The sequence below is a fragment of the Oculina patagonica genome, chromosome 2, assembly GCF_052425735.1.
Source record: "Oculina patagonica isolate OP01 chromosome 2, crgOcupat, whole genome shotgun sequence".
NCBI lineage: Eukaryota > Metazoa > Cnidaria > Anthozoa > Scleractinia > Oculinidae > Oculina > Oculina patagonica.
The window spans coordinates 5,942,020-5,955,622 of record NC_135759.1 but is presented as its reverse complement, the minus strand read 5'-3'; the positions used below and the strand labels follow the sequence as shown (position 1 = coordinate 5,955,622).

General features: G+C 39.3%; 2 protein-coding genes across 2 annotated transcripts; both read right to left on the bottom strand.

The window, feature by feature from the left end:
• Positions 1-145: 145 nt before the first annotated feature.
• On the bottom strand, positions 146-5,292 carry LOC144642122 (RNA-binding region-containing protein 3-like). Its single transcript, XM_078501113.1, has 4 exons — positions 5,146-5,292; positions 3,352-3,399; positions 253-353; positions 146-170 (listed from the first exon to the last, which is right to left on the bottom strand). Exons 1-4 carry the CDS (start codon positions 5,275-5,277, stop codon positions 146-148), a joined length of 306 nt encoding a protein of 101 aa, XP_078357239.1. The 5' UTR covers positions 5,278-5,292.
• A 3,982-nt stretch (positions 5,293-9,274) lies between these two features.
• LOC144642744 (failed axon connections homolog) lies at positions 9,275-12,742 on the bottom strand. Its single transcript, XM_078501800.1, has one exon. The coding sequence runs from the start codon at positions 12,610-12,612 to the stop codon at positions 11,383-11,385; it is 1,230 nt and encodes a 409-aa protein (XP_078357926.1). The 5' UTR covers positions 12,613-12,742; the 3' UTR covers positions 9,275-11,382.
• Between the last annotated feature and the right edge of the window lie 861 nt (positions 12,743-13,603).

The window sequence follows — 13,603 nt, the reverse complement described above, 5'->3', positions numbered from 1 at the left end:
AGTGAGAGAGGAAGCGTTTTGGAAACAGGGCACTTATTTGGGATGGGGGACATATTTTTGTTACATAAAAAGAAAATATTACTAAAAAATGGACAAGCCCCAAGAAACCCCATTTTAAAATCCTTGTAGCACCCACAAAGTTTCCCTACATGCTGTACTGAAGATGGTCTCTCAGAACAGAGAAAAGATAGAGTTGAAAATATAGCTTAAGTGTGGGGAAAAAAACATGACAAGAGATTAAAACTCACTAACCTACTACACTGCTGAGCGGCAAGATGTTCATGAAAAGGTTTAGCATACTCCACTGTCAATCTGCTACCAAGAACATCTGACTGATGTAACTGGGAGAGTGCCTATAACACATTTGTATAAAGATAATGTCAGTGTTGCATCAAAGTGTCCCATCTTTCCTGAGCTTATCCCGGTTTTCACAGCATGGAAGCCAGGATAAAGAGTACTTCTTCCCCCTATGGATGGGATGCTAGTCAAATACAGGATTATCCTAAGCATTTAATTTGCTGGTACACATTATACTTCTGGGTGGAGAGAGACACAGTGAGAGTTAAGTATCTTATCCGAGAATACAACACAATCACTCCAGCCAGGGTTTGAGTGAAAGTGATAAATTATTGACCTCGCTCCCAATGTGTGGCTTCAATAGCTCAGTTGGTAGAGCATCGCACCGGTATCGCGGAGGTCACGGGTTGGAATCCCGTTGAAGCCCTGAATTTTTTTTTTCAGGCTTCTTTATTCCAATTGCTTAAATTGGAAATTTACTGCGACAATCATTTATCACTTTCGTATACATCCGAAGTTCATATATGAATCATTTCATATACATTACATCATTTAAGATCCATTTCATCCATCATTACAATAATTTGATTTCGGTATGTGGTTGGCTTCCATTTAATACCACCTTTTTTGTCTATGGCTTGAAGAGCGACATTCCAGTCGCCACCTATTATCAAATTAGACAACAAGGCTTTGGACATTAATAGCTCCTCCACCGTTTTGGCGAACTTTTGTTGATCATTGTGGTTGTTAGGTGCAAAAATATTACAAATCGACAAGTTCACAGCATTTAAGATAAGATTAGTTAGCACAATTCTTCCCTCGGGGTCACAATAATAATTGTCAATTTTGATATCACACAAGGGATTTATCAATGTGCACACACCTTTTTGGTGGCTCGACCCATGGGAAAAAAACATGTCGCCTCTCCATTCAGATTTCCAAATTAATTCATTCTGAGGCTCCGAATAGGCCTCTTGAAGTAAATAAACAACGCATTTTAGATCTTTTAAATAAGAGAAAATGCTTCGTCTCTTTCGTTGGTTTTTTAAACCTCAAGCATTTAAAGATACAATTTTACAATTAGCCATAGTAGAAAAAAATTGTACCTACGGTAGATTTTGTACAAATCGGATTTGTGTTGAGAGAGATAAAGATTGTTGTTATGAAAAGAGGTTGAATATTCGTGCACAAACCAAAGAGGTTTAAATTTGGCAAGCAATAAGTAATCGCAACAAAAATAAGAAAAAAAATTATCGCACACACACGCGCATGCAAATACATCACTAAACGTATATGAAGTTTAGGGGCTGACTTGAGTGCTATTAGAACAAGAAAAAGCGCGCAATGTTTTTCTAACCTTCCTCATCTAACCTTTACTTATTTGTTTTGAAGTGGAGTGTAGGTCCAGTCAAAGTTCCTTGATTTCTTCTTCTCAGAACATTCTTCTCGGTCGGCCATCGGGTGAAGTTTTGATGAAAACCTTTCCGTCCAGGGTCCACATGCTCAGAATTTTTCCATCCTTTTTCTTTTCTAAGGCAAGGTCGAACATTTCTTTTCGGTGCTGAGAGAGATTCTCATTGATGAAAATTCGCTTTGGACGTTCGGCGACTTCTGGTGAGGCACGTGAGAGGAGTGAACCATCATATTCCGCGTAGATAGCTGGACAGCGTTTGGTTCTTTAGTTGAAGCCGGGCTTTATATATCTTGCTTTTAACTTTATGACTCAAAAATTTGGCAATTATAGGCTTTATTCCTTTTTGCCTATACAAACGATGTGAAATTTCAATATCATCTGGCTTAATTTCGATTCCAATTGATTCTGCTATTCTGCAAACAACTACATCAGTTGATAGATTTATGTCCTCGGGGATGCCACGGAATTCTAAGGAATTTTTCCTCGAGTACTGTTCCAGATCGTCGAAACTTATCTGGAGCTCTTCTTAATCTTCGCGTAGAGGCTTCAATGCCTTGGAGGTCTTCCTAATCTCCTTTTCTAAAGAACCGATATACTTCACGTGGTTTGCAAAATCCTCTTTAAGCTTTTCAATTTGCTTGTTGTTCTTGGCGACAGTTCCTTTGAGTTCCGCAATATCCGAAGCCAACTTCTTGTGTCCTTCCAGCAAGGTATTAACAGTGCCTTGAACTGAAATAAGAAGACTATAAATGTCAGACATACTTAGTTCGGCTTCAGTTTCTGAGGCGGTTTCGGTATAAGTACTCGAGGACGTCATAATCGGAGTGTGAAGAGGAGACGAAAGGTCCGAATTCACGACACGTAGCTGTTTATGTTCTGGCGACACTATTTCGTCGCTAGGGCTTCGTTCTCCTTTCCTTTTCTTGTGTGCTATCAAAGGCACATCAAAGACAAGACGCTGAGATGGTTTGACCACATAGTATGTTGAGATAAAACGTTGCCAGGAAGGATAGAACACGGAGCTCGCTTAAGCACGTCCGGCCATTACCAATGTAAATCTTTTGTTTTGTAGATGTTGTTTCAGTAAAAGTGAAAATTATACATGCCTCTCTCTAATAAACACCTCATATCTATTTAACGCCCCCTGTAGGTCCCCTAAAATTTAATAGATGCCCCGGGCGTATATTAGTTAGATCATTTACCGTATTCAATATTGCCAAGTACCATATTTGGAAACACAAAGTGTTTGTATGCAAATGCTTTACAAACGTAATGACACATGCAGCAACATTTTCGGTTTTGCGGTGAGTTACTTGAATTCTGACCCAAACTTTATTCTAAATTCAACTCTATTCAATTGAGCTTGTTAAAAAAAACAAGATTATGTCATCGAGCTCAAGCTAGCGTGCCCTGTGAATTTAATCCAAATATTGCGATTTTGATTGGTTAATTTTTTCTCCTGATTTTCCAAATATGGTACTTAATGGAAACAAATGTGCAAATGCTTTGTGCAATGCGAATCATAGGAAGTTACATGTTTCAACCCTTATGGGTTTCTGACCTTACTCAACCAACAATCATACTAAATTAACAGAATAGATGGCATTGATGACACAATGCAATTGAATTATCCAGCTTACCCGAGCTGCTTCTGCTTGGGTGGAAAACTCGGCAAAAGCAGCATCTCTCTGAAAATATCAAAAGAAATTTAAATCCAAACTCAAAACTTATCAGTTCTTTTAAACTAGCCTCTCTGTCCATTCAACACCCCAAATAGAGTTTACCTTCAGTCCTAAAATTCGATGCACAAAATTTCCCTCCCATTTGCTTGCTTAAAATAATAAATAAACAGCCAAGTAAAAATGGATTAACAGCATAATACCCAGCCACCTATAGTGACTACACGGCTATGCAGCTACAACAATACCTCTTTTAAGACAGTAGCTATGTAGCTGTGTAGTTGCGTAGCCATCTTGCCGTGTTTGTACCTGCATAGTCAAGTAGCCCAAAGAGCATACACACTATGTTTATTTCTTGTTCTAAAAAGGTTAAAAGGGAGACTGCGAAGCTGGGTATCCACATTTTACAGCTTTAAAATTGTTGGGTACTGTGCAGTTACTCTGTATAAATTTTGGAAATTGGAGAATACAGGGTCACTTATTTGCATGTCATTGAACTAAGAATACGCATCTATTGTGTTATGCCTCTTTCTCCGACACATGTAATGAGCCATACCAAAGTGACCCTGAATTCTGTAGTTGCTCCAAAAATCATAGATCATCTTTTATTTAACAATAAATTGTACCATAAGCATACATTGGATGAGAGATATGACTATAACTATCTCACATCCAACAAGCGCAAGTTGAATAATAATATTGTTTTATAAAAAACACCCAAATAAGGCAAGTTTACTACGTTTTTCCATTCCTTTTGAGCTTTTCAGCAATAGTAACAACAAAGAGACATTTTCTACGTTGTCAGAAGAGGAGCTAGCTACACTAAGAAGCAAAAACTAAGAGCAAAACACCTCTAATAGTACAAAACTTAGGTGAACGTAAGTGCAGCGAAGCGAAGCAAGAAATCTGTCAGATATTCATCGCCACGAGCTAGATGCAATTCTTTGTCGTTGATGCTGAAATTCGAAAAGAAAAGACGGCCATGAAGTATGAACGAAATAGTGGAAAGGAGTATGTCATATTCAAGAAGTTGTAAAGCTCTTTGGACACTTTGTTTACGACTTTCATTGATTGATGCAGTGTTTTCACTCACTTTGTAGCAAGCTTCGCAAACTCAGGTGAATAAAATTGCACTGTTTTGTTAAAGTTTTATTTGTGAAGACAATGCTTTGAGTGAGTTGCATGTGCTGTGTTATGCCTACTATTGTTGAATGTTTTTCCTGTTCTGGACATATAAAAAAGTTTATTGTTTACGCTGGATTGACTGACTACAAGCTATATAATTAATATGTAACCGGACTACATGCTTGTCCATTTGGAAATAATTAGATTCAAAAAATTCCTCTGCCCTCGAAATTTTTTTCATCAAATTATTTCCAAATTGGACAGCATGTAGTCCAATTACGTATACAAATTGACGCGGTTCGCGGGAAAAATTATAGACAAATATATGGAAAAATTAAAAAAACGTAACTGAACGCTTTCTAACCCAACTACATCCTTCAAACTTGGCGAATAAAAACTTTTGCTAAATATCTTAACTTTACAATTCATAAGTTGTCCAGAATTCGATTTTGTAAAAGATATTTGCCGTCGGATTCCCATACAAACACTGTAATTTTTACCCGCTTTGCCTACTCGTCAAGATGGAGTCGAAACCGTGATAAGGCCTTTGGGTCTAGCAGTGCTTGTCAAGAGAAATTTAGCTCCGCTTGATTAGCTTCGTTTTATTCCAGAATCCAGCACCATACTCACCATTTTTCCTCTTCTTTCCATACATACTACTTCTTTAGCTCCAAAGTGTTTCAGTAAGTCGGTTTTATCGCTAATACTGAGCCGAGAAGGCAAGTGTTTTATCAACAACTTCGTTCGCCTGCCGTCCGCCATATTGAAATGTTGGTCATTACCGCTGGACAATACTTCACGGGCTCGAGACTTACGGCAACAGAAACATGGGTAGGGGAAGGGATGGTCGGGTGGTTGATGATTGCTTGAGTTGAGCCAGCAAAACAACGCGAATACACTCAGATAATTTTCATGGAAGTCCTGCATTTTTTTTTTCAAATTATAGCAAAATTGACTCTATACTTTGCAAGGGTGCCTGTTTGCAGCACAGGTGTGAGGGTGTGGGATGTGTAGCGCCTAGGGGGGAGGACTCCTATATAATACGGACGGGGATGCTCGTAGGAAATTTTAAAAAGAACCCCTAAAAGAGACCAATCTGCGTGTGACTAAACCTTTCGTTGACCACTAAAAGATACCAAAAAACTAAGAAAAGATTTAATATTTGTATATTTCTTCGTGTGTAACCCTAAACGAGACCATTATGGCTAAAAATATTGGCATTTAGCCCAGAACACCCTAAGCGAGACCAAAAATCCGAAATTTACACCCCTAAGCGAGACGACGAGCATCCCTGTCACTTTCATATGCGAGACCCCCCCCCCCCCCCGGGTGTAGCGCACGCCTTGAAACCCTTACCCTATACACCTTATTTCAAAATGGCGGCAATACATTAATCTTTTCCTTTGTTGCCTTTGCCTCATTTTGCCAATAACATGAAGACAAAGAATAAGTTGTCTGCCATTTTGAATAAGGTGTATTCAAATCAAAATATACAATTACCGTAGCTGACCCCAAAATCAATACACTTGGCTATTTTAGACCATAACAACCAGAAAACCATAACTTTTGGCGCCAAAAAATATATATAAAAAAAATCTCCCCCCGGGGTCGCAGGATTATAGCAGAATTTATGTAACAGCTTTTGCAACTTATCCACTCCCCCCCCCCAAACATTAGAAAATTGCAGGAAGGTAGGCAGTGTCTTTCTGAACCATCTTTGAGAACAGTGCATTAAGCGCAGTATATGTAGAGTGCAGTGTATATAGTACTTTTGCACAAAATTGTTTAGCAGCAAAAATTGGCGAGATGTTGCATTGCAAATGGCTGCCATGCAAGTTAAGGGTTTAGCGGTTAGGGTGGACAGCCAATGTATCTCCACAAAAAAATTTCAGTTCACAATGTTTTGTTCCAGAGAAAAGCCATACTCCCCTCCCCCCACAGGTCAGTGTTTTTGGTTTGAACCCCACCCCCTTTGGAAATTCCAGTATAGCTACATAATTTCCAATTTTCACTGCAGGCCTTCGAGATTCCCACCCCTTCTGAATTTCCAGTAACTTTTTATAGGGTGGTCATAGATATTTTCATGACCTGTACAAGTTTTAAATTTCACAAGCCAACTATAGCCCTTCTTGTTATTAACTGTAAACAATTATTAGAAAGTTTGATTGTTCATCTGCTGACATTATGATTGCAGCTGATCAAGTGCTTTTCTATCCACCAAGCAAAACTAAGAAAATGTTAGATGTGCTACCTTTGATGTTTATACTGGCAGCACCCCCCCCCCCCCCTTAATAAATCCTGGCTCTATACCTAAGGAAGTTGCCAGGTGCAGAGGCCCCATGGGGTACTCCCTTATGTAAGGTCCTGTCTTGGTCTGGAGGAAGATAATTAAGGGTTTCAAGAAGTGGGATAGCTACACCCCAACCAAAAATTTTGAGAACATATCAAGTCAGAGTAATGTCTCCTGTTGCATTCTATTTTAACTATGTTTATAGTTTTTCACCAAACCAAAAGAAGCTCACAGGGGAAATAAATTATTAATGGTTAACAAAACAGTTATAAAATATTTGGGTTTCTTGCAGAGTCAATTAATACCAAGCTCGACAGGTGATGGGTTAAGTCTGCATTTGAGCCAAGTGGCCCATCAGGCCAGAACTTCTCCATTTTCCATTGCATGAAGCAATTAAGAGTATTTCTAATCCTTACCTGGATGGGATGCTAATCCATTGCAGGGTATAGTAACTCGCAGCATTAAAATTCGCTGATGCACATTTATACACCTGGGAGAGGGAGGCATGGTATTGCCTAAAAAAACAAAACGGAGACCCCAGCCTGGGCTCAAACCTTGACCACTTGATCTGGAGTGCAGCACGCTGACCATTTGGCCACCACGACTCCCATATCAATTTCTCTTTAAAACATAATTATTATACAGTCATAAAATGTTTGGGTTTCCTTGAGTCAGTAGATATCAAGCTGTAGACAGGCGACATAAAAAATGAAAATCGTCAACTGGCAGCCAGCCTTTATGGACTTCCAGATTCTCATAACAAGCTTTTGGTATCCAAGCTGTGTGCCAGCATAGTTAATAGGGGAAATGGTTAGTTCCCGACAGTTCTTTGTTGTTGTTTTTGTTCGCTTTTTGGGGTTGGCCCTGCACCCTGACATACATAGGTGGTTCGTGTGTTCTGTCTCCTCATTGGATTCATCTTCTGCATGTGTGGCCGCGATGTAGGGTCGTGGACCTTCCACATTCTTCCTCTGTTTCCTCCTTTCGTGCCGGGCTTCCCCCCCTCACTATGGTGCCAGGATCTATGAAGATGACATCTCCCAAGGAGGAGGGTTTGCTATTTTTATAAAGTTACCACATACTCTACAAGCAAAGTTCCCTTCAAATTCCCTCAACAGGAACTCTGCTCGCAGGGCAACTTCCACAACACAGACCAAAAGGGTTACCTCAGGGGGGTACTCGGGATTTCAAGTAACGTGAGATGATCGAATGGGGGCAAAAATCAAGACCCAAAAAAAACCCTAGGGCTTACAACAAAACCCCCAAAAAATCCCAAGACCAAAACTCAACAGCAAGACATGTTTGTTTGTGCTTTATGCACTGAATTATGCAGCTTAGACACTACCATGAATCTTTAGATTGTTTGTGATGATACCCCCAAAAATCTGCACTAAATAAAAAAATTACTTGCCAGGGGGGGGGGGATTACATCTTGTCAGAATGAATTTTCATGAGAACAATCATGGGTTTTCCATTGAATAATGACAACCATAATAAACAGGTTAATTCCAAATTTATAGTTGCTACTCTAAGGGAGTCACACTTCTTACAGAACAACCACTTGTTCTTTTTGAAACTTTATAGTCAAGGTGCACATTTTCCAAAGGTGGACTCAATACATACAACCCAGCCAATATTTTGTTTTTGATTTTTTGAAAAAATGAATTGTTTTGCCAAGCATCTTAAACATGAATCAGTCAGATGCCACTGAACAATATAAAAGAAAACAAAAGTGTAAGAATTGAGAAACTTCTTTTCCACCATAACAAATATTGCATCAGAGCCTAGTATAAATCCAAGAGAATTTTTAATATTAGCATAACAGGCAGCTGACAAACTTAGTTAAGAATATTGGATAGACATTCAAATTTCCAAGATCAAAACATTAATGGCTGCAATGACTTCAGAATGCAAACTATAGCAACAAGTGAAAAAAAAAAAGTTAATTGTTTTTCATTTGTCATTTTTATAATCTGATAATGAGAGCATTTTCTCACTACAATATGCATGCTGACTATACAATTTCAGTTCAACTGCAGAAATAAATATCACCAAAAGTATTTCTGTGTTAATATCATCAAAACAAACTGATAGCCTGTCAAGTGACAGAAGCCAAAATTTTAGCTAAAATACCCCATGTCTAAATATAACAGCACTTTAATGGAGAGCAGGGTACAATATGCGTGTCAACATATTTACCCTGTATCACGACGTTCTGGTGACAAAAGAACACAGTTAGTCACGGTTATTTATCAGACGTTTAAACCCGTGCTCAAAATAATGATTAGGACGTGAACAGGCCAAGGTCTTGTTGAAACACATGTCAGAATCGCAGAATTAAAAGCCCCACTTGGGTTGCACTGAAGGTACAATCTTTAACGCTATATCCAATCCTTAGCAACATAACATTCACGAGATAATGCAAAATAGCAAAAGCTGTACAAGCAGCAAAAACATGAGGACTCAAGATGATTGCTCATTTTTTAATCTCATCTCTTAGATATAATTTAACAATACATTTTACACGAGAAAGTCTTGCTATGTCTATGTACTCGTAATACTTCAATTCCATCCAAAGACAACATTCACTCCTTCTCAGTTAGACCTAAACTATCATTTACATCACGCCAATTCTAGAAGAAAACATTGCTACACCTTCCAAATTCCAAAGTTCTTAACAAGATTTGGAAAGTTTATGGTGGAAGCAAACAGCTCGACCTACGATGGTATCGACTTTTTTAAAAACACAGCAACTTACAAGTTTCTTAATGTTTCTACAAAAGAGAATGGACCAATATTCTTAAGATACTTAGTAATTTGGAAGAGTAGCAATTATATGCAATGTATCTCACATTATTTATGTAGCTTCTGCTTTCGATAAACAGTTCAAGTTTTCACTTAGTGATCATCAACAATACAAAATAAATGGAAAATAAATCTATATTTTGGGCTAGCTAGCAAACCCTTTGAAACTCCTCCGACAATTTATGAAGGGATGCATGCAGTACAATAGCTGGAAACTCACTACAATAGTTTGCAATAATTTGCAGTAAAAAAAGCTTAGGAAATAAAAGTTTTTATCTTTTATTGAGAAATAGGAAGGCATGCAACTTTAAGTATAAACTTATTAACCTAAGACAACAATATGGGCAAGAAATGCCTCGTAAACAAAATCATTGCATGCTAAGAACTAAACTATTTGCTACTATCTAAACATAAATTATGCTACTTATTTTTTAAAGTTTTATTCTCAAATTGGTGTACCTTTCGGCCAGTCTCTTGGGCAAATTTTACCACTACACCAAAAAAAATATTCTACTATCTTTAATTCAAACAAGACTGTTTGAAACGATTGTTTCATAGGCAAAAATAAAACAATGGAAACTGCTTGGCTGTAATTTAATCTGCTATGTTAAACCCAAAACACGTGCGAAATCTACAAACGAAGAGGTCGCTGTATTTTGGGCGAGTTAACAACTACAACATAAAAATTGCTGTAAAGATATTAAATCATAATTAAGCAGTTAGAATTAAACCAGCCCTTCACTTCAACCACTCGCTTCTCTTCAGATCTGCAAATTTTCGCAGTTTGCAGCGAAGAAGTCAATCTAATTGCATGAGAAAGCAGTTTGTTGTAATCTTGTTCCGATTTGGCAAAACTCGAACAAGATTAGAACTTACTTTGTAAATATTTGTTGACTGCGGTGAAACGTTACGGCAAGGACCTAGACGCCATTAAAAGATAGAACAAAAACTTGGAATTCCACGAGTTAGTTGAATGAATATAGATTTTCGTCCTATTATATCCTAACGCATGTCTGAAGATTTTTACTAAATATAAATATCAAGGCTGCTTTTTCTATAGCCTCCGAATTACTTTCTCTCCATATACTCACGACTACTCTACGGCCTAATACGAACTTAACCTAGCATGGAACAAACAACATTGCTTCGATCTTCAAAACTTCGTGAGCATTATTACACTTTCAAGTTTTTCATAACAATCAAAAGATTATAATAAAAAATTAATGTCTTTGTGCTGATGTAACCGAGCGAACTAGATCGCTGCTACTTAATTCTAAATCGCTATATGCGCGTAGCCCCACCTAGAATCTCAAAGCGACACACCTTCGAAAAATTATACCGATTTTTGGTTCTCAGCCGAATTCCTTCTCTACGGGGCTGCTACAATCGAAATGAATAGATTTCTCTCAATTTCAACGGTCGAAATCTTGCAATAAAACAGACGATGAGTGAATAATAGTCATGAAGAATCGAGAATAGCTTTCGAGTCACGAATCACGAGTTCGGCACGCTCGAATTTCCCTCGCAACGGAGGCCATAATCCAAAAGTACAGCAATCGCAACGAATTCACGCTTACATCACACAACCTCCCTTACTGAGCGAAGACAACAGAGACACGTCTTGCCAAAAAGCAAGAGAAAATAATAATTACAATAAGGAACCAACGTCCCTAGATTGAACGCCTAAAGTAATTCATTAGTATTCGGCTAGGTTATAGAAGCGTTTTGTTTGCTCAAAGTTCACAGAAAACGAATTGGAAAAAGCTTACAGTTTATTCTTGTGCATCCTCGGCTTTGGCTGCATCGCCTCCTTCGCCATTTACCGCGGGGGCTTCGGCATCTTCCGTCTTTTCTTCCGATTCTTTAGCCTCCTCCTCTTTCTCTCCCTCCGCCTGTTCCTTTGGCTCTTCGGCGGGTGTCTCGGCTGCCGGGTCTCCATTTACAGCAGCCGCTTCATCTTTTTGCTCCTCTCCTTCTCCCTCTTTCTTTTCCTCTCCTTCTTTCTCGCCGCTAGCTTCGCCCTCTTTGGCCTCTGCACTTGGTTCTTGAGACTTGGTTCTCTTCTTCTTTTTCACACTTAGCCTCGATTTTGGTCGGGTCTCCTCCACTTGCTCTTCTGAGCACAGATCATTCCAGTCGAGCCAGAAATTAAGCTTCATCCGGTCGCAGAAATCCACCAGGTTTTTCAAATCTTCTCTCACAACTTTCGCCAGGGGTGAGCTATCGGCCGTGTGCAGCAAGCATGACAGAAGACCAAACATCGTGCAATCGATAGTAGTTGGCTCAGAACCCATGAAGAACTCTTTGTCATCGAGGAAAGAAGACATTGCACGTAGATCTTTCTCGCCGATTGCGTAAATTTCTTCTTTGTTGTGCTTGCCGATTTCGTGCGCTTCGAGACACTTGACACATTTCCCTTGATCGAGCTTTGGGCGTACATTCTTTCTGACTACATCCAAACCTTTGAAGTATTTCTTGGTCTCGGCGAAGTTATCCACCCACCTATAGTACATCAAGCTCCAAAATGTGTTTTCCTCGGCCATGCTTTGGAAAGCTCGCGAGCAAGCTTTGTCCTTATCGTCAAGGTTAGCATCGGCGTCTACTTCGAACTTGGAATTCAGGAAGCTTAATAGGTTGTGTTTCTTTGTCTCGCCTTGGTATTCGAGATAGGGTAACTTCTGATCCGTTCCACTTTTGTAAACGTTTTCGTAAGGAATCTTCATCATTCGGACGTAGGTCTCCACTTTAATGCAGGAGGGAAGCGGTGATGGGATGTTATTCCACGGGGGATGTTGATAGAGTATAACTTTCGGCGGCACAGAGCCATTTTCTTCTTGCTTTTCGTCTTCAGCGACCGCGTTTGCTTCGGTCTCTGGCTTGTTTTCATTCGCTGTGTCATCTTGCTTCTCATCGACATGATTCTCGTCGGCCTTTTCGGCCTCTTCGCTTTTAACTTCGGGCTGTTCGGCCTCAACAGGCGGTGATTCAACTTCGGTCGCCATCCTTACGCCAAGAAATCAGCAAAGTAATGCTCAACGATCAAGGCTTCGATCAGCAACAACGCCTTTCTCTAGCGAACTAAGGCCAAGCCCAACAATGACCTTTAGCTTACTTGAGCACCACGCGTTATTAGCACGTTTCAAGTTTATAAATTGACGGTATTGTCAAAAATCCAGCCAATAGCAGATCGGCTTAAATTCACAAACCAATCACGTGCGCTGTTGCTTAGGCAGACAAAGTTATGGGTGTGAGGTCGAGCAAAATGCCGAAGTGGGGTGGTGCTGGGGCAGACATATTGGACAATACAATAGCAAAAATGTCTTCGGCTTCAAAAGAAGTGCCAAACTGCAAACAAAGGAGATAATTTTCGTTTGACAACCCAATAAAGGCGTGTAAATGTTCAGCGTGAGCGAAAATCCTTCGCAGAAAGCTTCAAGCGGTTAGATTGTACATTTTGTTTGGAGTTTTTGTTCGCTCGCCGCGTGATATTATGGCGAACTTATGGCATATGATTTTATCTTTCCTCCGTAATATATTGATTGGACAGAGAAGATCGGGTAAATTAGTCGCACTCGAAATCGCATTGATGTTAGGATCAATTACGCAAAACATAACACCCTGTGCTGTGGTATGGAGAGTAATGAAATCGTCTGGATAACGGCGCGAACATTGCATGTCGATCAGAAATTATTTTGATTGTTGATTGAGCAACTTTACATAGCAGGAGGGGAGAAATTTTAATTTAGTCCCTTTTTCACACGTTTGAATTAAAATTTACTGAAATGGGCGGGATTATGCTGAGAAATAAACATAGGCCATAACACAATAGAACGTGACGTAATTCAGACGCGAATAAGGTACTTCTCGCACTGTGGTTTTACTGCAAAGTTCCGTTTGAATAATAAGTCCCAAATTCTTCCGTTCAGAGTCGCTTGAAAAACAAAATGTGAATATATTAACCTTGCAATTCAATTTTTGCAAGAGACTCATTGG